Source organism: Psammomys obesus, unplaced genomic scaffold, assembly GCF_907164565.1.
Source record: "Psammomys obesus unplaced genomic scaffold, mPsaObe1.curated_primary_1811, whole genome shotgun sequence".
Taxonomy (NCBI): Eukaryota; Metazoa; Chordata; class Mammalia; order Rodentia; family Muridae; genus Psammomys; species Psammomys obesus.
This window is the reverse complement of record NW_026594240.1, coordinates 1,580,492-1,604,055: the sequence shown is the minus strand read 5'-3', so window position 1 is coordinate 1,604,055 and position 23,564 is coordinate 1,580,492. Positions and strand designations below refer to the sequence as shown.

At 42.2% G+C, this 23,564-nt stretch overlaps 1 protein-coding gene across 4 annotated transcripts in view; it reads right to left on the bottom strand.

Annotated features, from left to right (window-relative positions):
- Nckap1l (NCK associated protein 1 like) overlaps window positions 1-23,564 on the bottom strand; it is a 180,143-nt gene that overhangs the window by 11,110 nt on the left and 145,469 nt on the right. For all 4 annotated transcript variants that reach the window (XM_055618248.1, XM_055618249.1, XM_055618250.1 and 1 more), the window contains 17 exons: window positions 17,093-17,149; window positions 16,739-16,835; window positions 15,738-15,847; window positions 15,447-15,579; window positions 15,030-15,111; window positions 14,803-14,861; window positions 14,454-14,599; window positions 12,951-13,083; window positions 12,557-12,676; window positions 10,198-10,343; window positions 9,777-9,908; window positions 6,561-6,779; window positions 4,999-5,129; window positions 2,246-2,343; window positions 2,043-2,136; window positions 1,816-1,898; window positions 1,504-1,584 (listed from right to left, as the gene is read on the bottom strand). In XM_055618248.1, coding sequence (XP_055474223.1) covers window positions 1,504-1,584; window positions 1,816-1,898; window positions 2,043-2,136; window positions 2,246-2,343; window positions 4,999-5,129; window positions 6,561-6,779; window positions 9,777-9,908; window positions 10,198-10,343; window positions 12,557-12,676; window positions 12,951-13,083; window positions 14,454-14,599; window positions 14,803-14,861; window positions 15,030-15,111; window positions 15,447-15,579; window positions 15,738-15,847; window positions 16,739-16,835; window positions 17,093-17,149 — 1,921 coding nt within the window. The remainder of the gene's footprint in view (window positions 1-1,503; window positions 1,585-1,815; window positions 1,899-2,042; window positions 2,137-2,245; window positions 2,344-4,998; window positions 5,130-6,560; window positions 6,780-9,776; window positions 9,909-10,197; window positions 10,344-12,556; window positions 12,677-12,950; window positions 13,084-14,453; window positions 14,600-14,802; window positions 14,862-15,029; window positions 15,112-15,446; window positions 15,580-15,737; window positions 15,848-16,738; window positions 16,836-17,092; window positions 17,150-23,564) is intronic.

Below are 23,564 nucleotides of genomic sequence, written 5' to 3'. Positions count from 1 at the left end.
ACCTTAGTGACTAACAGAATTATGCTTTTGCTCTTCTCCTTTTACTATAACCAGATCTTTGTACTTTTCTTCATCTTCCTACTATTTCACCAAGAGCTGAACATATACAAAACATTCAATAAAGATGGACAGATGGATTCCTGGAGCTTAGAATTGAGTTCTCAGGATAGAACTCAAATCCTGATTCCCATTCCAAGCACCTTTTTTGAACATTTGGGTTTTGTTTTTTGGGTTTTTATAGGCACATCTAAATTTCAAAGGCCCCACAAATGTTATAGCAACACACTTTGTATGTAATACCAACCCAGAAGCCACCTTCTGCTCAGCCCTTTATTTAAATCCCTTACACCCACCTGCCTGTGGCCACAAGGCCAGGCAGATCAGAGACATAGTATGAATGACCTGTGATGCTGAAGGAAGAAGGTGGTTGACAGCTCTTGTTTTCCCTTTTTCTACTCCAGCTCTTTCCTTCAGGTCATCCCCTTTCTCTACCTGCCTGCCTATATTCCCAAACAAGCTGAGCCTAAAATCAGAACTGTCCAGATGATGTGAGCTAGACAAGCTCCTGACAGGTTGGAGCACTGGGCCTTGACATCAGCAACTGCTGGAAACCCAGGCTATGCATCAAATCAAAATCTTCTAACAGGGGTGGCCAACCCAGTCAAGCTTCACCCACTGTCTGACTCCCAGGTGATTTGGGGCAGAAAAAGGAGGAAATTTCGTAAATATTTTTATTCCCAAGTAAGGAAGCTCTTAGCATTCACCTTTAATTCTTTCTGCTTACCACTTCAGACCTCTTTCCTTTAAAGGAATCAATCATAAGAGAAATAGCCTGTTCATTGTACCAGAAGGAACTTGTCCCAGGCTTTGGCTGTATTTCCTGCATAACACATTTGTTAGTACTAGAGGATTCAAAAGCCAAGCTAAAGCCAAGGGTGAAGGAAATAGACAGTTAACTCCATTTGCCTGCAGAAGCTCTTCTCCCTCCCCCTCTCTTTAACTATTCTTCTCTCCCACTCTCCCTCCCCTATGCCCATGGGTGCCTGAGACAGATAATAGGAGGACTGAAAATGTAAAGACTAAGAGGAGAAAAGGCTGAGGTAGGGGGAACTCTTAGTTAAGTAAGTTGGGTAGGAAAGGAAAGAACAAATCTTATAACAAGTACTCCTAAGGAGGGAACCTGTTTGCAAGGAACTTGGCATCTACTTTGCATATTGCTCATTTCAAATGATTACCTACAGATACTACTCCAGATCTTACCTGTCTCCCCTGAGAGATGTTTCTTCAAGCTTCTCAGGGCTTTCATTTTCCTCTGTACCCCATACACAGCTCCCAGCTCTGCCCTGTCTCTCTCCCTCTCAAGGTCTGCCTGACCTGTTTCCCTATTCATGTCCCAACTCTTGTTCCTGTAGAGTTCTTCAGAGCCCTATCTCCTCACAAGGTCTTGCAGACAGCCTTCGTCCTCAGCAAGTTATCTAACTGGATCCCAAATTGCACTCCTACCTTGATGTCTGTGTCTGGAGTGACAAACTCCTTCAGACACTCAATGGGCCCCATGAGAAAGGGGCAGTGGGAAGAAAAAACCTGGAGAAAGAAAAGATGAGTGAGTCCAAAACCAGATAGAAACTGACCGAAAGGGGGCCTTGACTTAAGTCAGTTTTCCAGCTCCCATCACCTAGGCCTGGTGGTCTTCTATGGTCAGCGATCTAAAGGACCTCTGCCAAGCCCAGCCACCTCCCTTCCGTGCTCACCATGTTTCATGCAAGCTTCACCCACACAGAAGCCTAGGGTGCTGCAACAGCCTTCCTCACTCACCTCCTGAAGTCCCTCTTGGGCCATGGCCCTAAAACTGAGGATCACCCCAATGATGGTCATTCGTTTCAGCACATTTTCGGCCCCTGAAGAGAAAGTAGGTTGTTAGAAAAGAGAACAAGGAAAAACTGTGGTGACTTTTGCTTTTTAGGCCTAACCTAAGCCCCAGCTCCTCAAAGTCCCTGACTTTCACAATGCCTCCCTCGTGGTTCCTTTAGGAAGGTGTTTACCTGTCAGCTGGGGCAGGAGAGATGCCATCAAGTCTGGCTTGCTGAAGTTGGATCTGATCTGAACTAGTATATCCATGTTTTCCACCACCAGCTTCTGCAGTTGAAGAAAACAGGGACATACAGAAGGGAAAGAAGATATCGATGCTCTATCCTCCAGCTCCCACCCTCAGGCAAGACCTTTTTCCAGGCCCCTTCCTTACTACCTTGAGCTCTACGATCTGAGAGGTCACATGCCACATCAGGTTTTCACTCAGAAACTTCATGCCATAGGGGCCAAGAATTTCAGCCAAGGCTCGCATCTCTGAAACAGAATTTCAAAAGGAATACAAGTCTCTGGATATTTAAAACATTGTCCAGGAAGGAAGGAATGTGGGCAGAGAAGGAGGAGGCAGAAGCGGAGGAGGAGGAGAGCTCTCTAGTCCTACTTACAGGTGGCAGGTCTGGCTGCCCATGGAACAATTTCCCCACTTCCTGCTGGTACCTGTAGCATGGCTCACCTCAAATGATGGTAACTATTTACTTCTTTAAAAAACGTATGCATGGCTGCATACATGTGCACAATGGGCATGCAGTCCACACTCCGGGGCGTCAGATCCCGGGCCAGGGCTGTAGACTGTTGTGGGCAGTCTGTAACTCCCAGTTCCTTTTTCTGGGTTTTGCGACTGCTGTACTCGGTAAACTTGCTTTACTGGATACATGGCCTCAAAGAAGTCACTAAACCTCTCAGAGCCTCTTTGCTCCTCTGTAACATGAAATAAGGAGTTCTTCAGAGCTGATGTGAGCATAAAAAAACGACAATGATAAATACCATAGGAAACTAGATACAGATGAAAAGGGGTATCTTAAATGGTAGCTACCAAAAGCTCTGTGAGGTGTGGGACAGAGACACTCCACGATGGCTTTACAGACAAGGAAACTAGGTGCTTGACAAAGGTCGCTTAATCACATCAGAGGCATGTCCAGAAATGCAGTGCAAAGCCGTCCATCTCTGCAGAGACAATGCTTGTGCATCTGGAATCTCATTTCTTAGACTTCTGGTGTTTAATATCTCACTGGCCCAGTTTCCCCTTGAGCTGCCTGTTCTTTTTTCATAATCAGCACACATTCCTTAGAGCCTCAGTTCTTTCTGCTTTAAATTATTTATTCTTCCAAACCTAGTCTTGCCCCTAAGGCTTTATGACTCTCACCCAGCCCGCTTTTGCCCTTTCTGAGTTAAATCAAACTTGCCTGGGGGAATCCAGGTTAGAAATCCTAGGGGTGAGCTCAGATGGAAAAGGTTCTGGCTGTGATCTTTGGCTATGGGCCATTCCAGGAAGGGAATCCATAAAAGACCAGAAGTAACAGGAGAACAGCATAAGAAAGACAAGTTCAACATCATTAATCAGAATTCAGAAAGGAAAGGACACTGGGGTTCCTGGCTGCAGTCTTTGAAAGGAGGAACAATTGATGCCATCCACCACTATTAACTACAAAGGAAACAGTTTTGGTCACTGCAGCTAATGCAAGGCTTGGTCCAAAATAAATACTAGACATTTGTAGAGTCACTAGTTTACAATCACAGGACTACGCTGAGAATTGTAAAAGGATTTTACAATTAACTAGCCACCTTAGAAAGCTAACACTGCTGCCTGAGGGGAAAAGGGTCAAAACTGCCCTCTCTGAAACTAATGAAGAGGCAGTAGGCTGGTCTACTGGATGGATCTGCAAAACTCTCTACTCCAGCCATCTCTTCCCCCATTAGTAACCCTATGGCATCCTTTTCTTCCTATCTATTTTTGAAATAGCATTGCCCCATCACCATGGCAACCCAGAGAAATTGGGCTGGGGGTGGCAGAAGGGCGAATATGCACTGCCTCCTGCTGCTTGTCAGTTGTCAGAAGACCTAAAGCAGGTTTTAGAGGCTGCCTACAGCTTGTGGGTAGAGCTGATGAAAGGGGCAGCTAAAACCCCCAGCAGGCAAATTATAGGTGGCTACAGATACAATGCATGGGTAGTAACGATGCAAAACTGGAAAACAGAGATGTATACTTTGACTTCCTTGCCATCCCCAGAAAAGGAGAACAAAGAAGTCTGGGTCATGGAACACCTCTGTCCGAGGTCCCAAGCAAAATCTATCATTTACATGGACGGGAGAAAAAAGAGATAAAATAGAATCCTTCATAAATTCTCAGTTGGTAATAGAAATGTTAGGAAGAAATTGTATGGCTTCCAGCCCTCTTTAAAAAGAGAATGGCTTTCCGACTCACTCTATCTCCCTTATCTGTGCACAAACAAACACACACACACTGTATGTTGCTGTATACTAGGAAGCAGGAGAGGAGCCCCCACTGTTCTGGAGTTTGACTGTCTGAGTTGAAGTTCCACCATTTGTAGATGTGTGACCTCAGCACCTCCCAACTTCTTAGTGTCTCAGTGTGTTCATCTGAAAAATGGGGACAGCAAAAGGAGGCTGTTGCATGGATTGAATCTATGCACAAGCACTTAGAACTTGGTTCACACTAATGTCTTTCACCATCTCATCAGCATTGCCAAAGGTTTGAACATCGTCTCAAAGGAAGAAGATCCTAGGACATCAGATCACCACTTACTAAGTCCTCCCATAAAAATGTCCTCCTCAGGTTTAAATCTGTCACTGTATGTGCTGCTCCTGCATTATGTGTGAAAAAGGAGAGTACATACTTACAGCCCCAGAAGAACAAATCTTTTCAATGACCTGTGAGCCTGCCTAGCTCATAAACCTCTCTCCTTCTGCTCTTCACCTTCATCCCACAAGTTACTTCTCAATCCTGAGCCTTGCTTTAGACTCTCTTTCTATATGTTCCTAAAGTTGAGCAGAGTTCAGCAGAGACACTGAGAGCACTTAAGGGGCCTTTGGGAAAGCAGGAGGATTTAGGTCAAGATATTGTTGAAGAAGAAAGCTCAGCTCTATGGCAAGGAGACCAGGCCCTGGGCTTACCAGAAATGTCTGAGAACTCCTCAGCACTGAAGTTCTGCTCCCCATCTCGGGGAAGGCTGATGAAGGCCTGCATGGCTGGAGAAAGGACGATGGTGCCGCTGCTTGCCTGTCTAAGTAGACTTTCTAGGTACCTATGAGGAAGGGGCGTCAGGGAAGCCCAGGTTAGCATCCAGTCATTTCTGCCACCATCACACTGGATTCAGGGAGAAACCCTGCTAGTGGCTTAGATTCAGGAGAAAGACTGAAAGAAGGCAATGCAGAAATCTATTTAACACCCTAAAGCTGTTGGATCAGAAGCAGAGATGTGATTCCACTTGGCCTCCAATCCATAGGTATTTCGCCATACCTTAAATGCAGTGTCATGCACGCCTAGCCTTCAGTCCTCTGTGCCAACAACTGTATTTTTCTGTACTACCTTCTGTTGGGTAAGACAATGGCATTTTTAAAAGTATTGACTAGATTCCTGTGAAATATACCTAAGCCATATCCTCTCCAGTAAAAAGGCTAGACCAAGGACCCAGAATTCCAGAAGCCAGTCTCAAATCAAACACCTGGCTAACAGGAGCACCTATACCCCGTCTCCAAATCCCCCCCTTGACTTCTGGACAAGTCAGAGAAGCTGACTTCAGCAGTGTCTGCAGAAGCAGGCCTACCAACTACAGCACTCACCCAGACACCAGCTCTGAGTTTGTCTTTTACAGCATCGTGGGCTAAGCACCGGTGGGTCAAACTCAGTTTCCAATACGTTTTTCCCCGTTAGTTACAATTAGTTGTCAAAATTTTTAAACTGAGAATTTACATTAAAAATAACTCAGTGCCAGGTGGGATACAAAGTGAATAAACTGTAATTAGTAATAAAAATAAAAATAAAGAAATAAAAAAAATAACTCAGTGTAGGCAAAATTCAGTGGGTACTAAAAGGTAGCTATCTCTGTGAGAAGGGAAATCCTACAATAAATGCTCAAAATCCTAGCATAGCTGGTGAAAAATACCCACCTTACTAGGCTGGACCCTTCCCAGGATCCTAAGCTGATAGTAGATTTAAAGCGCCACCCAGTGGCTTGGGGAGGAAGAAATCTGCCTCTTCAAAACTGTCAAAGAAAATAGTACTTTCTCTATTTGGAGAGAAGGCCCCTTTCCCTATTCAGAACAATCTAATGGACTTGACACAGGCTTGGCTGAAAATGAGGAAATAGCATGCAAGAGAGATGGGTAGACAGCACCATTCTCAGAGGGAGAAGCTAAAGCAAAAGGAGAAATAAGAATGTCAGAAAGAAGTAACAGAATCTTTTTCAACAGAAACAGTAAAGGAAAGTTAAGCATTAGACATTAAGAGGAATACAGTCAAAGGTCCACAAGGAGGGTGCGTGAAGAGCAATGTGAAGACTAGAACAGAAGAATGTCCAGGTCTGCCCTTCTTACTGCTCCCATCTATGAGGAGAAACAAACCTCTTTTGCAGGTTCAGTGAGATGCTGAAGGTTAAAATGCTTGGTCATGCGAGCCTACTATGTAAAGAAAAAATACTATCAGAGGTGAGACCATGGAAAGAAGGAACACTGACCAGTTTGTGTAGAGAGTGGTGACAGTCTGCTCGCCACATGAGTCCAATGGCTGTGTCTGCTGCAGGAGGGCATTGCGAACGACTCTGGAAGCATCTGCACCCAAAAACTGTGCCAGTGACTGAATGAAACTGATGTATGCTTTGACTCCTGCCAACAGCTCAGAAGGTCTAAGGATCTCCTGGGTTGTGGCATTGTAGCCAGCCAAAGTCACGATGGCTCTAAGTGACAAAAGCCATAATAATTACAAATATATTAACAACCACAGAAACAACCCTACATTGCTGGTTCTAAACATATTAACTCATTTAAACACCATGGCAACCCAGTAAGGTAGGCACTATTACCTCTATTTAGTGGATAATAAAAACTGAGTAAGCAAATCACTTGCTGAAGATGACACAGCTGGCCAGTTGCAGCTTGGACTTGAGTCCATTGACATTTTATTCTTAACCACTTCTTTCTCTGGAGGTCAGCTGGTTAAAGAACTGAGCTTCCAAATGCCATCTAACTCTAAGGAAATAAGTAGTCCCAACTTCTGCCAAGAATGGAATCCATCCTGATAAATCCTTGGAAGCATAGTGCAGTCCCAGGCAGACATGGATTCTAGATCGTAGAGCAGTGCAGCCTGCACTCTAGAGAAGACAGAATAAAGGCCCGCTACATAGAGCCATGGCCGCCCAATGTGCTCCTTCCCCAGGGGCTGAGATTTTCTGTATACCCAGTCCTTTGACTTGCAGGCTTTTTTCTTTACTTAAAAAAAGGTAAAAGGCCAGGCTAGAACATATTCTTCAAGGTGTGTCACTCATTTGCACTTTACTATAAATAAATCCCTCAAGCTCTTTTTTTTTAATTTTTCTTTTTTTATTTTTTAATTTTATGTGCATTAGTGTGAAGGTGTCAGATCCCTTAGAATTCAGGGTACAGACAGTTGTAAGCTGCCATGTGGGTGCTGGGAATTGAACCTGGGTCCTTTGGAAGAGCAGACAGTGCTCTTAACCACTAAGCCATCTCTCCAGCCCCCCTCAAGCTCTTCTTAAGCTGTGAGATATTTGGGGTTCTTTGTTCAGTTGGTATTTTGGCAAAATGTTTATGGTAAGGGGTTCAGGAAGGTCTGATCCCACAAATGAAAAAGAAATTTTTAGAACCCTGGGTACCATTTAAAGAAAAATGACATAAAGGAGACAGTGAGGGATAGACCTAATCAATATTAGAAATTTTAGGCAGCTGTGGTGGCATACACCTGTGATACCAGCACTCAGGGAGCTAAAGCAGGAGAATTATGAACTAAAGTCTATCCTGGGCTACATACTACTTAGGGAAGCTCTGTCTCAAAAGGGGGTGGGCTTGAATGGGGAGATTGCTATATAAAAAGCACTGTCTGCTCTTTCAAAAGACTAGAGTTCTGTTTACAGCACCCACAGGGAAGCTGACAACCATCTGTATCCGGTTCCAGAGAATTCAACATCCTCTCTGGTATACAAGGTCACAACGATGTGTGTGGTGCACAGATACACACGAAGCAAAATACCGGCACAATGAAATAAAATTTCCATTAAATGTTTTAAAAAGCTAAAACCTCTAGACAAACCCTGGAGCTTTTGGAATAATGATCCTGTGAAGCAAGAATCAGAGATTCCAGGAAACTAGGTGACCACACCCTTACTGCTTCAGGGCCTGGAAACCACCATGACTACCGAAGGTGTGCTTGGGCAATTATCACACTGTCATATCCTTGACACTACGAAACTGAAGCACTTCCTCCCCTAGAGCTAATGTGTACAGAACAAAAACAAGCTAATTTTACTTCACTCAGGCAAAACCCTGATAGAAAAATATATCCACATCTCTCACAGTCAAAACACAGCTTGTAACTGATCTTCCTGCTTCTGCTCTCGTTCATGCTGATAAAGCAGAACAAACTGTGGACACAAATCTTATTACAGCTTTGCTCCAGACCAGCCAAGGCTGCACACCTAGACACAGCCCAGTCTTCCTACAGTGTACTAGGCACATGCTCAGTGGCTTCCCCTGCTGTCTAATTTCATGTGCCCTCCAGCTCACCCAGTTCTCTCTCTCTGCCACCACTCTGCCTCCTTGTCCCTTGAACAGAGCAACATGTCTCCATCTCAGCTTTGCCTCATCCTCGGCCTACAATGACTGTTCCAAGACAGTCACACACCATACCTGGCCTCATAGTTCCTTCAGGGGTTCACTCAAATGTCATTCCAAGGTAGACAGCAAGAACACAGTGTCTAACTCCTCACCATACACACACTTCCTGGGGTGTCTCCCTTCCCTGCTTTATCTTTCTGTTTAGCATTTATCACTGACCTACCATATCTGACATTCTCTTGTTAGTCTGTCTCCCCTAGTACAAGTTAAACTTCACAGGACAAGGCTGTTTTGCATGCTACTTTATCAACAGTCCCTAGAACAGTAGGTGACACATAGTAGGTGTTCAATAAATACTTGTAAAATTAATTGCTCATATACCAAGACAAAACACAAAAAGATAATGAATTATTGCTACTCACTCCTCTCCATCCCCTAACTAACTACTGTGCCTCTGATATAAGTAAATCTTTCCTTCTTCAGAGAACAATGGAATGAGAGGCAAAGTAGAGGAAGGGAATTTACTTAACTAAGGTTTATTATATGGCAGAAACTTTGCACTCACAGTAATCTGTATTTGTCTACTAATCCTCAATTTCAGGTAATTGTCAATGATCTATAAGGTGAAGATCATTATCCTGGACTTAAGAGTAGAAAACTGACTCAGATAAATTAGATAATCTTCTCCGTTGTTGTACCTAATGGCCAGGATGGGGGCACAGTGCTACAGGCTGCAAAGACTCTGCACATTTCCCTGCCCCTTTTAGGGTCCTGGGTAGTCAGGCTGGCCTAGAATTCTCTAGGTAAGCAAGAAAGACCTTAAACTCCTATCATTTCTGCCTCTATCTCCCAATTTCTGGTCTCCCTCTGCTCACTCTGCCAAACAAGGAGAGTGGACCAGTTGCTCATCAAATCTATAGAAATGAGGCTCTTTTTCTTTTCTTTTCTTTTTCTTTTCTTTTCTTTTATATTTTCACAGAGGTGCTTGGAACCTATGCCAGACTGTACCAGTCTCCAACCTGCGAATTGACCACCAGGATGAATCTAACAGAAGCACCCTGAAGACTGACACAGAATACAAATATGGCCAGTAAGAGGGACACCTGCTGAGCCTGCCCTCCAGGTGGCTGCTGAGGTACTCAGATGGGAAGATGGTGTGTTCAAAGACAGAGAAACTGGATACATGATTCATTGCCAGTGCCAGTTCAGTCAAGTTTTGATGGAGTTTGTCCATGCTGAAAGAAAAAACAGAACTTGATTATGGGTCTGGCACTGTCTACTGGTATCTGGGAAGGAAACGCCAGGCCCTGTTCCTCAGACCCATGTCATTCTTGAGGGACACTTAGCCTAAAATAGACACACTGATGTCCTTCAAAAGCAAAGTGGAAAATTCACTTAGGTGCTTTTCTGTATCTGTCAAGTTCCACCACTTCCTCTGCTTTTTCCCCTTGTATCACATCCTCTCTTTCCTTTTCTCCCTCCTCTGATGCAGCACCATTTGGCCCTTGGGAGCCAGGTCCTCACTTAGTGACAAGGCTGCGGTTCTTCCGGTGACTCTCTGCTCCCGGCTTGTCCCTTTCAGGCTCTCCTTTCCTGGGAGCCTGCCTCTGCTTCATGGACTTCTTGTTCTTCGCTTTGCTGATGGTGGTGGCACAGTGCTTAGGTAGAAGCTTTGGAACAGACAACAGTGGGGGGGAGAGACAAGGGTCATTGCTAACAGCTATATGAAGGCTCCTCCATCATTATCTGCTCCTCTCCCCACCTAACTTCTCTTTCTTTCGTAGGGACCTTTTCAGAATGTGCTCACCTCTTCCAGTGTCATAAATATCTCCCCATGTACAGACTCAAGTTCTAAGATGACGTTGTCTTTCAAGGATGAAAGCACTGCTCCCCACCCTTTCCTAACAGACAAATCCAAGGGAAAGAATCAGAACCAAGAGCTCTGCTTACCGTGTTTGTAGGGGCCCAAAGTGGGGAAACAATACTTTTTGCTAGATAAAACCATTATCTCACAGGCTGTACCCTTCTCATTCTATCTCACGAAGAGAATTGCCCAGACTACCATGGCCCTCCAAATTCTGAAAGTTCACATGTTTTCAATATTCTTTCCTTGTTTTTTTCTTTTTCTTAAATATGTGTATATTTCTTGTTGGCTAGCTCACACATCAGTCTTGCATCTCTCCTTCCTCTGTATAGCTCTAGAGAATACAACCCATCACTTGATACTCAGGTTGCCTTAGGAAATCACTTTGGAACTACTTTTTTGAACAGATAAGATCCACACAAGAAAATCCATTTTGTTACTTTGTAATCCTACTTCATATTCTTAAACTCAAACACAGTTGGTTCAAAAATTAAATTAAATTAAATCCACCTTGATAGACAAATATACATTAATATAAAAGTGTTTATGGTTGATTCAAAAATCAGTACTCAAAGATGTAACCCTATTAGTAATGGCATCAATAATTATTTACTCAAAATGTTAACTCTGAAGGGCCAACATTCACTTGCTTACAACAGTGCTATGTGCAAACAATTATTCACACAAGATTTAGTCATTCCTGATACAGCACTGAGTAAGCCTGTTAACCATGCACATAGCAGACATTGAGTTAGTGATGAATACAGCTTTAAGTGTTCTCATTTGCATATCTTCTGTGCATCAGGCTCAGTAGTAACATGCACATACTGTTCCTACAGAGTGGCTCACAACTGCCCATAACTCCAGCTCCTTTCAGTGATGTATTTCCCTTCCTCTTACACTGGAACATTCCCAAAGACAGGGATCATGTGCCTTCCTTACTGATCTTCATCCCAAACTGTTAGCCCAAGATTAGTGTTCATTAAGATTCACATAACACAAGAGCTAACATTTATTGACTGTTATCTACACCAAATAGTTCGTGTACTCTATTTCATCTAATCCATATTATACCTCCGTAAAAAAAAAAAAAATATATATATATATATATATATATATCTCCTCACCTGACATATTAGAAAATGAAAAGACTAATACAATATATGTTTATCTGAACTCACACATATTATACATGTACAAACACACACACACACACACACACACCTTATTTCCTCTCCTACCAAAGTTGCTACTATTCTGACTCAAATCCAGGAAGGGTGGGTAGTCTGGGAAATTCAAAACTCCAGGGACAAGAGTAAAACTGACTTCTTATTCCTGATTTTCTGAAATATAGGGGTTGATGTAATCATGACAAAGTGTTATGATTCAATCAAAAGAGGAAAAAAAGAAACCTTTTCAGTGACCCTCAGCACTAGAGTCCTTGAACATGTCCAGTTAGTTGTAGACGGGGATGCTGATAAACAGAAAGACTAGACAAGACAGATCTGGGGCTATTGTCCCAAACATGAAAGCATTAAGCAAAGAAGACAAAGTTCATCTCCCAAAACTCTTCAAGCAGACCACAGATTTTAATGGAGTCTAAATACCCAAGTGAGAGTGGCTTTAGTTGCTTCTATCCACTGAGCATGTCCAACCTACTACCATAAATCATGTGCAACCATGGATAACACAAAAATCACAAACTTATTTAAACCATTGTGTGTGTGTGTGTGTGTGTGTGTGTGTTTTCCATTTTTGTAACTCAGTTGAGGAGTTCTCCAACATGAACTCTGCAAATGGCTACCCCATGTCACTATGTCAGAAGGTTGTACACTGTGATTCTAATTCCAAGAGAGTTCATGGAGTGACTATACTGATGAAGGAATATGTCATAAACCAAAGTCCACAAAATCCCAAACCCTGCTCAAGGAACAGAGAATTTGGCCTGTGAAAGAAAAGCAAGTATAGCCAGAGGAAAAGGCACTGGAGGTGAGGAGACCGGACTGGATGAAGGGCCACCTGTTCACTCAGGTTCCGCTGTTCAGCACAGATCTCAAGCACACAGTTGCTGGTCTGTTTGGCCAGCTCTTCCAGGAAGGAGTTGCAGTGGTGAAGACCATGGCTCTTCAGGTGAGGGTACTGTGGAAGAGGACCAGGGAAGAAACACCTCGTGTGAAGGACTTCCCCCTCCCCACACTGCTCTCATTCCTTGCCTCAACCGTCCTTACCTAAGGAAAAAGAAGCAAACCCAGAAAGAGAGGAAACATTCTATATCAAACTGAGATGTTTTAGACTTTTCACACACTTATGCCCATCTCCTTCCCATCAAAACCAACCCCTAGAACTATATATTGATGAATAGAGAATAGACATGACTAAAGATATGGTAGAGCTTGAAAGTCAGGATATTTACCTCCTCTGGGCACATTTCATGAGTGCAGTGGACAAAATGAGCACAAATCAGGGGGAATGCAATGGTGTATCGAAGCATAGTTGGTTCCTCCAGGGTCATAGCAAACATCTTCTCAAAGGTACGGAGATGAAAGCTGCAGAAAAAGAAGACAGAAAACCGGGGTTTATAACCAGACCCTTTCAACAATTTTCTTCTTTCTATTTGCCACTCCCTCATCTGTCCTAGAGGTAGAAGGGAACCATAGACTCTTAACCTTTTCAGAGTCCTGCAATGGCTTCTGCAAAATGATAACCTTCCCTTTCCTGAACAAAATTCACAGCTCCTCCCTAGCAATCATCACCTGATTCAGGCTATCCCCTCTAATTCAGTAGTTCCATATCACGTTCCCTCAAAATACGACACTCAGGCTCCAGAAAACCTGCTTAGATTAAGTGCATGAGACTCACCTTTCCTTCATAAGTATTATGTTTATGTGTATTTATCATGTGCATGGTACAATTCTACATTTCTGGAGATAGCAAAGAACAAACATGACAATTGTGTTTTGTTTCTCTATTGTTTTGTGTTTTGTGGGGTGTCTTGTTTTAGTAATTTTTTTGTTTTTTGTTTTTGTTTTTGTTTTTTGATCCTTCAAGGAGTAGAGTTAGACATCATAGTGATTAACTAATTATTGCCAAGTGTCATCTGTTGAAGACAGTTAAGTATTCATTCTCCAACAGCCCTATTCTCCAGCCCTCTCAATTATTTCTTACTTTCCCAACATTAAACTTCCACAACATTCATGTTTATTTTACTTTATTATTTTATTTTATTTTGGTTTTTGAGACAGGGTCTTGAAGCTTGGGACTCACTAGATAGTCTAGGCTGGCCTAAAGCTCACAGTAGTATTACTGCAGGCTCCCAACTTTCCTTGTTTTTTAGGACAGTTTCTTTGAGGTTCATTCTTTCCTTTTGCTCAGCAAGTAGCCAAGGATGACCTTCAATTCCTGATCCTCCTGTCCTGCTTTGTAAGTGCTAAGATTACAGATGTGTGTCACCACACCTGGTTTCATGGTTTTAAATCTGAATGTCATGGTGGAGAGCAGTAGTTAAGAACACTTACTGCCCTTTGAGCAGACCCAGGGTTAGTTCTCAGTGCTCCTATAGGTGGCTCACAACCGCGAGAGTTCCAGTGCCAAGGGACCTTTGCCCTTTGTGGGTACCCGCACACAAGCGGCATACACACAGAGAAACATACATTCATCACCATAAATGAAAATAAATCTTTACATTATAGTGGCCTAAACTTAAAGTAACACAATCAACTAAAGGAGTTTACAAGAGAACATGGAGCATATGTCTTTAATCTTAGCACTTAAGAGGCAGAGGCAGGCAAATTACCATAAGCCAGCAAGTTCTAGGACAGCCAAAGCTACACAGAGAAACCCTTTCTCAAAAACCTGAGAGAGACACAGAGACAGAAACATCAATTGGACTGATAATGAGGTCAGAACCAGGACACACCAGAAAGTAGAAAGGTCAGAGGTTTCCACCAACATTTTCTCTACTGAGTCCAACATCTGGGAGTGAAAGATGATGAGGTTCATGACCTTGGCTAAGTCAGGGTTCTCATGCAGGTGCAAGGGTGCCTTCGCCACACTGGTATATGCCTGTGGTTAGAGTTGGGAAGAGGAGAGAAAAAAAGACAAATGGGATGAAGCCAAGCCATGAGGCTATAATTTGATCTGCCTGTGTTGTGGCCTGTGTAATCAGCAATTCTCAAGGGTTACTTATTCTCTGAAGCAGAGCTTAAGAAATTAAAAATGGGAGAGAGACTTGTAGAAGATGAAGAACTTTTGGATGGGGACCTTACCTGTAGGCGGAACCAATCCAGCCTTAATCCAGAAAAGTCAAATTTCTCTTCATTATCAACTATAAAAAAAAGAAGCAAATGTAAAAGAAAATGACAGGACAGCATCTGGCACTTGACTGCATAGAATGTGCCTCCTCAAAGTTGTCTTATCCGATGCTCTAGCTGACAGACAATATTTCCAGAAAAAACTGTGTCAGCCTGCAAGTGCTCTGCCTTCCTCCAGTTACCTTGCTTGAGACTCAGAGAGGACAGCGTACTAACAAATGAAGACATGATGACAGACTCCTCCTCCGGACACACAGACAGGTTCTAGAAGAAAAGTGGAAGGTGCTGCCAGTGCTCACAGGTTCCATAGGATGGAAAATGCACACAGGCTCAGTCAGAGTGTGAAGGGGGAATGAACTGCTGGTTGCCCAAAACAGAAAACCCAAGCAAGGACAGTGTGTGCTGCCTAGGATCCCTGCCATGTGGCCTCCCATTTTCTCTCCTCTTGCTTAGGGGGAAAAATCTGCTGAGATTAATTCATCTTTAGTGTATACTAGTTTTTTGACACCCAAATTACAGACATTCAGCCAGAGTGGCTCCAGAGGAAAAATTATCAGGGATCGTCCTTGAATCTCCAAAGTCTCATCAGTGGAACACACCTGAATGATGTCACTAAGCACAAGGACATCGAATCTGGCCAGGTACTGGAGGTGGTACTGCTGAATCACTTTGATGTGTCGCCGGACCAGACCCCTCATTTCCTCCAACAGGAACAGAAGCTCTGCAATGCTCCTATAAAGATGAGGACAAGAACAGAGACAGACGTCGACAAAACCATGAGTGAAGACAACACAGCCATACAAGGCAAGGCGGAGATCCCCCTAGATCATTTGATGTGTCCTTGCCCGCTTCTCCCAGGCTAAGGACAAGGTTCTTGAGCAAATACTAACGAGTCAGCATAGTCTTCAGGTGTCTTAGTCTTGGTGACATTTTCTGTATGGCGAATCAGCCAAGTGACCTCATCACGAATGAAAGACAGGGCCATGAAAGCAAAAAGGGCCTAAGAGAGGACAAAGTCCATTAGAATTTTCTACTTGAAAGGATTTTCTACTCACAAAATTTTTTTTTTTTAATTTTAGTGTGGGGTTACAGCTCAGTTAGGAGAGTGCTTACCTCTCAGGTACAAAACTCTGGGTTATATCCTCAGAACAGGGGAGGGAGTAAACACAGAGAAAACTATTGAAATAATCTGATATAATTGTATAGCCACACCCAGAGCATCTGGAAACAGGCGCACAGAAAGCTGAACCATGTGACATAGAATCACACACACATATGTTGGTCCTGGCTCACAGTCAACCTTCCCTCTCGACAAAATTAAATTTTAGACATACTTAATGGGTATTTATATGATTTAAAACAGAAAGCAAGCTCTGTCATCAATTAGTTTACACTCAAACAGAAGATAGGCCAAGTATACAAATAGCTGTTAGATGGCATGCTATGATGAAGCCAAGAGAAAACATGAAACATTTGGGTACTTTGAGAGTCACAGATTCAGCACACATATAAATTGATCATAAGAAACTCAGAAAAGGGGCAGAAGAGATGGTTTTATTGGTAAAGTGCTTGCTATGCAAGCATAAGGACCTGCATTCAGCCACCAGAACCCATGCACAAAGAAGCCATGCATGATGGCATCCACTTGTAATCTCAGCACTCAGGAGGCAGAGATTTTCAGATCCCTGAACTCACTGGGCAATCTGAGCCTCAGGCCAGTGAAAGACTCTGTCTCAAAAAAACCCAAGATGGACAGCCTTTGAAGAACAGCACCTGAGGTTGCCCTCTGACCTCCACACTCACATACTAGCATGCATGTGCTGTCTCATGAATACTAAGTCTCCACCCACATAGCCATTGGTCATCATTCCTCTCCCAATACTTCTCTTGCCTTAGGACCCAGCAGGCCTGGTTCATCATTTAACACAGTCTCCAACTCCTTCACAGCTGTCCGCAGAAACTGCCGGCGTTGACAGTGAAACTGGCCACTGAGGAAGGAAAGTGGAAAGTAGAGAATCTTGTCTTTTCCTCCTTCACAAGTTCCCCAGAAGTAGTGCAAAAGAGAGCTTCACTTTGGGAGGGGTGTCAGGCAGGAGGAAGGCTCAGTGCTAAACTTACAACCAGCTGTGGGGCTGCAGGGAGTTCTTAGGGTAAGACCACAAGTCTGTAGAAAACTAGTGTGCTGAAGTGGAAAGTCTGGAGAAATTCCTATCCCAGCCCCTCCAGGCCCACATCCCACCTTTACCTGTTTGCAATGGCATGTTCCTTGCTCTCCTTGATGTCTGCCACTCGCTTACTGTACCTGAGGATTGACATATCAAGGGTGTCATGCCATTAGTTAGTAAGTACAGGCTCCCTAACTAACAGGATTTTCACCCATTCTTCTCACCCTATGCAAAGAAGAGTCTCAGCTTGGAGACCATCTTGTTCTATGCTTAATTCTACAAAGACAATCACTATAGGAGCCAAGCTATGCCTGTCATCCCAGCATTCAGGAGGCAGAGCAGGAGGATCCCAAGGCCAACCAGGCATATATACAGAGAATCTGTCAAAAGAACAAAAAGCGGGCAAGGGAATTAGGAGAGAGAGAGAGAGAGAGATGGGTAAAGGAGGAAGAGAAAAGAGATGAGGAAAAAGAAAAGGAAACAATTATGCCACTGTGGGAAGGAAATGACTTGCAGTTGTCAGTTGGGCTCCAATGGTGAGGGTCAGGTGGACCCCTTTCTCACACTGTGCTCCTGCTGGATACCTTCCAGATTTGATTGGGGTGAAGAAGGGACTCACAAACACTACACCACCCATTTGCATGTAGAAATTTCATCACCACCTCCCTACTCCAGCCCTGATTACTACAGGTCCCATCCCCACCCACTGTGTCTTGGTATTTAGCTCACCAGTTATCTGTTACTTTTTATTCCTGTGTGTGTGTGTTGGCTTATTTTCCATGCTCAACAAACAAGTTTAAAGCCTCCCTTATTCTGGAAACCCTCACTTGACCCCAACACCCTGAACTTCACCCATTCTCACACACCACCAACTCCTCACCTCTCACTGATGCTTCCAATCTCACAAGACCTCCAACACTGAGCAACCCATTTCCCTGAGGTCAATGTGAACGTTTGGATCACCAAACTAAATAACCTTTTTATTGCTGTGGTTCATCTGCAATGTTTGTTCATGTCTATTTTTTTTCTAATAGAGACCTGCAGAATTCCACACTAAGTGGCTTCTGCTCTCTGAGTTCTTACTGTCTTCATTCATTCTCTGTCAGCTGCTGCCACAGTTAGTGGTAGAGACTTTATAACTTCTTTATAACTTCCCTTCTCAAGCCTCTCCTTTACCGAACTTAGCATGAAAATTAAAGGCATTTGGAATTGAGAATTATCTTATTAAATCAGTATTCAACTCTATAGCACTGCTAATAGATAATTATTTCAACTTCCATCCAGTAGGGCAGACAGATACAAGATTAAGAGTCAAAAAAAAAAAACCCCTCTAGAATTATTCCATATTTCCACCTCTCATTAACTGGAGGACATTCAGACTGTGCCTCCTGTCTTCTCTCTCTCTCTCTCTCTCTCTCTCTCTCTCACACACACACACACACACACACACACACAAACCTATATATACCTAAGTTATCATAAAGATCAAATCACATTATTTATGTCAAAGAACTTCTTGAACTATAAATCATATGTATTAGCTGCTATCCTTGGAGACAGGAACCGAGCAGCTTTTCCGCTCACTAGAACACTTAATATATACCCATTTCCATTTCCTGTACCTTCTGTTTAAAGACTAAGTTCTCTCAACTCTAGAAATTAATTCTCTTTACTATGTTCTTGTTTTTTTGTTCTTTTGTTTTTTTCTTTTAAATGTTTTTTTTCTTCTTGGTGGTTTTTAAAATTATTTATCTATGTATTTATTTGTGGGGTTGGAGAGTGTGTGTGCCATGGCATGTACATAAAGTTCAGAAAACAATGTTTAAAAGAAGGTTTTTCTCCTTGAACCATGTAGTTTCCAGGGACGGAACTCATCAGGCTTGGTGATAAATGCCTTTACCTGCTAAGCCATCTTGTCAGCCCTTTGGCAATTTTTAAAAAAATAATACTCCTCGGTTGTTGAGGGACCAATATTCTCATTACTGTGTTTTGTTTTGTTTTGTTTTGTTTTGTTTTTAGAGAAGGGTATTGTTTTGTTTCTTTCCAATGCAGAGGATTAAACCCCAAGGTTTTATACATGCTAGCAAACATTCTGCCTCTAAGCCATAGTCCTAGCCCTTAATATATTGTGAATAAGACAATCAGGAGGGGAGAAGAATTTTGTAAAAAGCTATTACTAAAATACAGGCTACATACAGGGGGAAATATATAAGCTAGAGATATACCTTCCTAGAATGTACAAAGCTCTGTTTAATCCCTAGCTTGGGGAACAGGGGAGAAAATAGAAAATTTAAAGTGTGTTACTTATCCTGCAGAAACATTTGAATATGTTCGCAAAAACATGTCAAAGAATATTCTCTAAAGCATCTGTTTAACTTAGGAGGCAGAGGCAGGGAATCTGCCTGTGTTTGAGTCCAGCCTGATCTAGACAGAAAATTCCAAAATAGCTTGAACTACATAGAGACTTCCATTTCCAAAAAAAAAGAAAAAAGAAAAAGAAAAGAAAAGAAAAAAAGAAAGAAAGAAAGAAAGAAAGAAAAAGAAAGAAAAGCATTTGTTTAAAATTTTCTTTTCAAATAGAAACAGTTCAAATGTCAAATGTTCATCAACAACAAATTAGGGAGCTGCACAAGACTACTTTCCAAGCTTGGTGACCTCTGACCCATCCCTGGAACACAGGAAAAGGTGGAAGGAGAGAGTCCACAAAGTTGTCTCTGACCTCTCCTGCACAAGCCCCTTTACACACACATATATGAACACATGCACACACACACGCATATGTACATACATACACATACATCATATACACATCTACATCATATGTACACGCATGCATGCACACACACATATGTATACATACATACATATCATATGCACATACATACAATAAAAATGTTTAATAAAAAAGTTATAGAAAATTCAAGTCCTATATGGCACACACCTTTTTTTATTATTTAGAGAGAAATTTCTATTTCTAGGGCATAAGCGGACTTTCCAAGAACAAAGCAAAACTTGCAGAACTTCAGGGAATACATTGAATAGTAGTTTGCCACACGGCTTGTATTTGCTGTGCTGCTTATTTTTAGGTGAAGCTCCTATGCACAGTCTCTAAGAAGAGCAGAACCTCATATGTCCTGCATAGTTTTAAAGAGTCCAATCTTGATACCAGTAACTCACGTTGGAGATGGGCAAAGAAGGTCATCTATGTTGTATGGTATCATTTCTGGTGAGTGGGAATTCACACTCTTAATATTTAATACTTTCTACTGTAGTACATCTTTTCCTCCAGGACTTTATCCCTCTTGCAGAAAACCCCATGTCTTCAAATGCTCCATTGCTCAAAACAAAAAGTGTTCTTTCATATAAATCACTTATCACCTTGGATCCACAGAAGCCAAATGGTGGCCAGCCAGAGATTCATCACAAGGTCATAAACTTCATCTATTGTACTAAGTGAAAAGCAGCCATGATCTTGAATGTTTCCCCTGCCTAGATTATTTTCCAAACTTCTGGCAGTTCTCTACCTGTCCTGTACAGTAACTCTCCACACTCAGAAGTGCTTTCACAACATGATGGGAGAAACTCGCTTGTGAAAGTAACACAGAAGTTAGAATGGCCTGAATCAGGAGGTTTTCTGTAAGATTTTTTTCTCCTAGTAATGTCAAAACCTACACTCATAAAGTCTTGCCAACATGACTGCTTAAACACAAGCTGACAACAATAGGCATGCCAAAATAGAGAGAGGAAAGACCACAAGGTTTCAATCCTGCACAAAGCACTGGAGGCAACGAAAGAATGATGAGAGTGGGAGAAATAGTCTTCTCCAGGAAAAAGCACACCAATTGGTTGCCTAATACCAAATGGTCAGCCCTGAAAACATAAATACAATTAACATTATACAGATTGAGCCAGTTATATTTAAGAATATATATGCATATACATATATATCCATGTACCAACAATGAAAAACAGAAGCTGTGAACTTGAACGAGAACAAGGAGAGGTATATAGGAGTGCTATGAGGGAAGAAATGGGGAAATTATACAATTACATTATAATATCAAAATAAATAATTTTTAAAAGCAACAAGAGAATATCAGAGCTGTATAAATTTCCCACCTTATACACTTCAAGTTCAGAGGAACTTTTAGAAATGGAACAGAAGTGTATAGCACAAACCTTTAATCCCAGCATTTAGGAAGCAAAGGCAGGCAGATATCTTCGAGTTCAAGACCAGCTTGATCTGCATAGGGAGTTTCAGGCCAGCCAGAGCTTCATAATGAGACTCTATGTGTGTATGTGTGTATGTGTGGGAGTATGTGTGTGTGTGTGTGTGTGTGTGTGTGTGTGTGTGTAAGAGAGAGAGAGAAATGTTGTAAATACATAATGTTATAAACATAATGAAATTTTGATCAAAATATTTGGGTGCTTTGCCTGCATGTACATCTATACTCTACATGTGTACACGGTGCCCAAGGGACCAGAAAAGGAGCCATATGCCACAGAACTAGAGTTACAGATGATTTTAAGCTACCATGTGGGTGCTGAGAATTGACCCAGGTCCTTCAGTAGAGCAGCCAGTGCCTCCTAACCACTAAGCCATCTTTCCAACCCCTCAAATGTTAAAAAAAGTAAGTCTTAGCCAGATGTCATGGTTCATGCCTAAATCCTAGCATTCAAGGGCTGAGGCAGAAGAAATGCAACACGTTTGAGGCTAGCCTGATCTATAAAGTCAGACCTATCTCAAACAAACAACAAAAAAAAGAAAAAGTTTCTATAAACTGATATTCAAAGATATCTAAAATGCAGTGATAAATAACTACATAGATATAATGTAGAATGTGGAACCAATGCTTTTCCATAACTTTTATATAAAGTTAAAAACACAGCATACTTCTGCATATGTGCACACACACACACCTGGAGCACACACATTAAATCATTCTGGGAGGTGAGGCTTCATTTCTTTTGCATTTCCAGATGTTATATTTGTCACCAGAAATAAATGTAGATAATCTGACCTCTCCCTCAATTCCATGCCTTCCTCCTCTTTTTGTAAGCCCACTCTCCCTTCACAGTGACACTGAGTTAATTCCTTATCCCCCACTCACCCCTAAAACCACTGAAACCAGCTTTCAACCTCACCACACAATTGAGGTTGTTCACAGAACACAAAGATGACCTCTGTAGCCAAATCCAATGAACTTCTACAACCCTCATTTTGTTCATTCTCTTCACACTCTCTTGCATATGGTAACAGGTCCTTCCTTCTTGCCATGCTTTCTTCCACTGGCTTGATTTTTTTCTCCTCAATGTCCATCATGGACTTTCCTGCCTCTGCTTGGTTCTTAAATATTGATGTTCTCAAAAGGTGTGTCTTTGCTCTTCTTCTTGAACAATTAAAACTATTCTCAGGGCTTTGAAAAGCATGCCACCAGTTGTCATCTGGTCCAGATAACATGCCTAGTTACTAAGTCACACAGCAAGAGGCCTGACATACTTAGCCTGTATGTCCTACAGACATTTCCAGTTCAGCGTGCTCAAAATTAAATACACAGGGCTCAGCAGTTAAGAGCAGTTGCTACTCTTGCAGAGGATCTGGGATGGGGCTCCTGCCCCCACATGAAGCTCACAACCATCTCCAACTCCAGTTCCAGAGGCTCCAACACACTCTTCTAGCCTCTATGGGCACTGCACACACATGGTTCAGAGACACGTATACAAGAAAAATATTCATGCACATAAAAATAAACTAAAAACCTAAAAATAAAAATTGAATCACAATCTTTCCCCACACTTACTATAGTTCTCATGTCTCTACCCTAAGGAATACCAGATGCCCATCTCAGAGTTCTTGACATCCTCAATTCTTCTTAGTTTACTAAATTAATCCCTGCCTCTAGCTTTGCCCATCTAATCTTTCTCCCCTGGAGCAGTAATCTTCTCTAAAATGCAAATCTGATCCTTTCAACTGCTTCATTTGAATTCATTCAATGACTCCTGACCCTCTTGAGTACAGATTCAAACTCTAAGACAGAGATATGATATTCCAACTCACTGCTCCAAAACCAACTTTCATAGCCCCACCTTTGTAACCCAAGCTGTCCAACTTGAACCTCTAAGCACATTTTCTTTTGCATTAAAAGCTATGAACTTCAAGCTAGGTTTGGGGCAAACACCTTTTAAACCCAGCATTCAAGAGGCAGGCAAATTTCTGTGAGTTTGAGGCCAACTTGCTCTATGCAGTGAGTTCTAGGACATCCAGTGCTACAGAGAAACCCTGTCTTTTAAAAAGGGCTGAAGAGTTGAGTCAGCTGATTAGAGCATTGTCTGCTCTTCCACAGGTCCTGAATTCAATTCCCAGCAACCACATAATGGCTCACAACCATCTGTACTGGAAGTTGATGCCCTCTTCTGGTGTGCAGGCATACACACAGAAAAAGCACTCATACATAAAATAAATAAAATCTTTTCTTTATTAAAAAAGAAAGAAAGAAAGAAAGAAAGAAAGAAAGAAAGAAAGAAAGAAAGAAAGAAAGAAAGAAAGAAAGA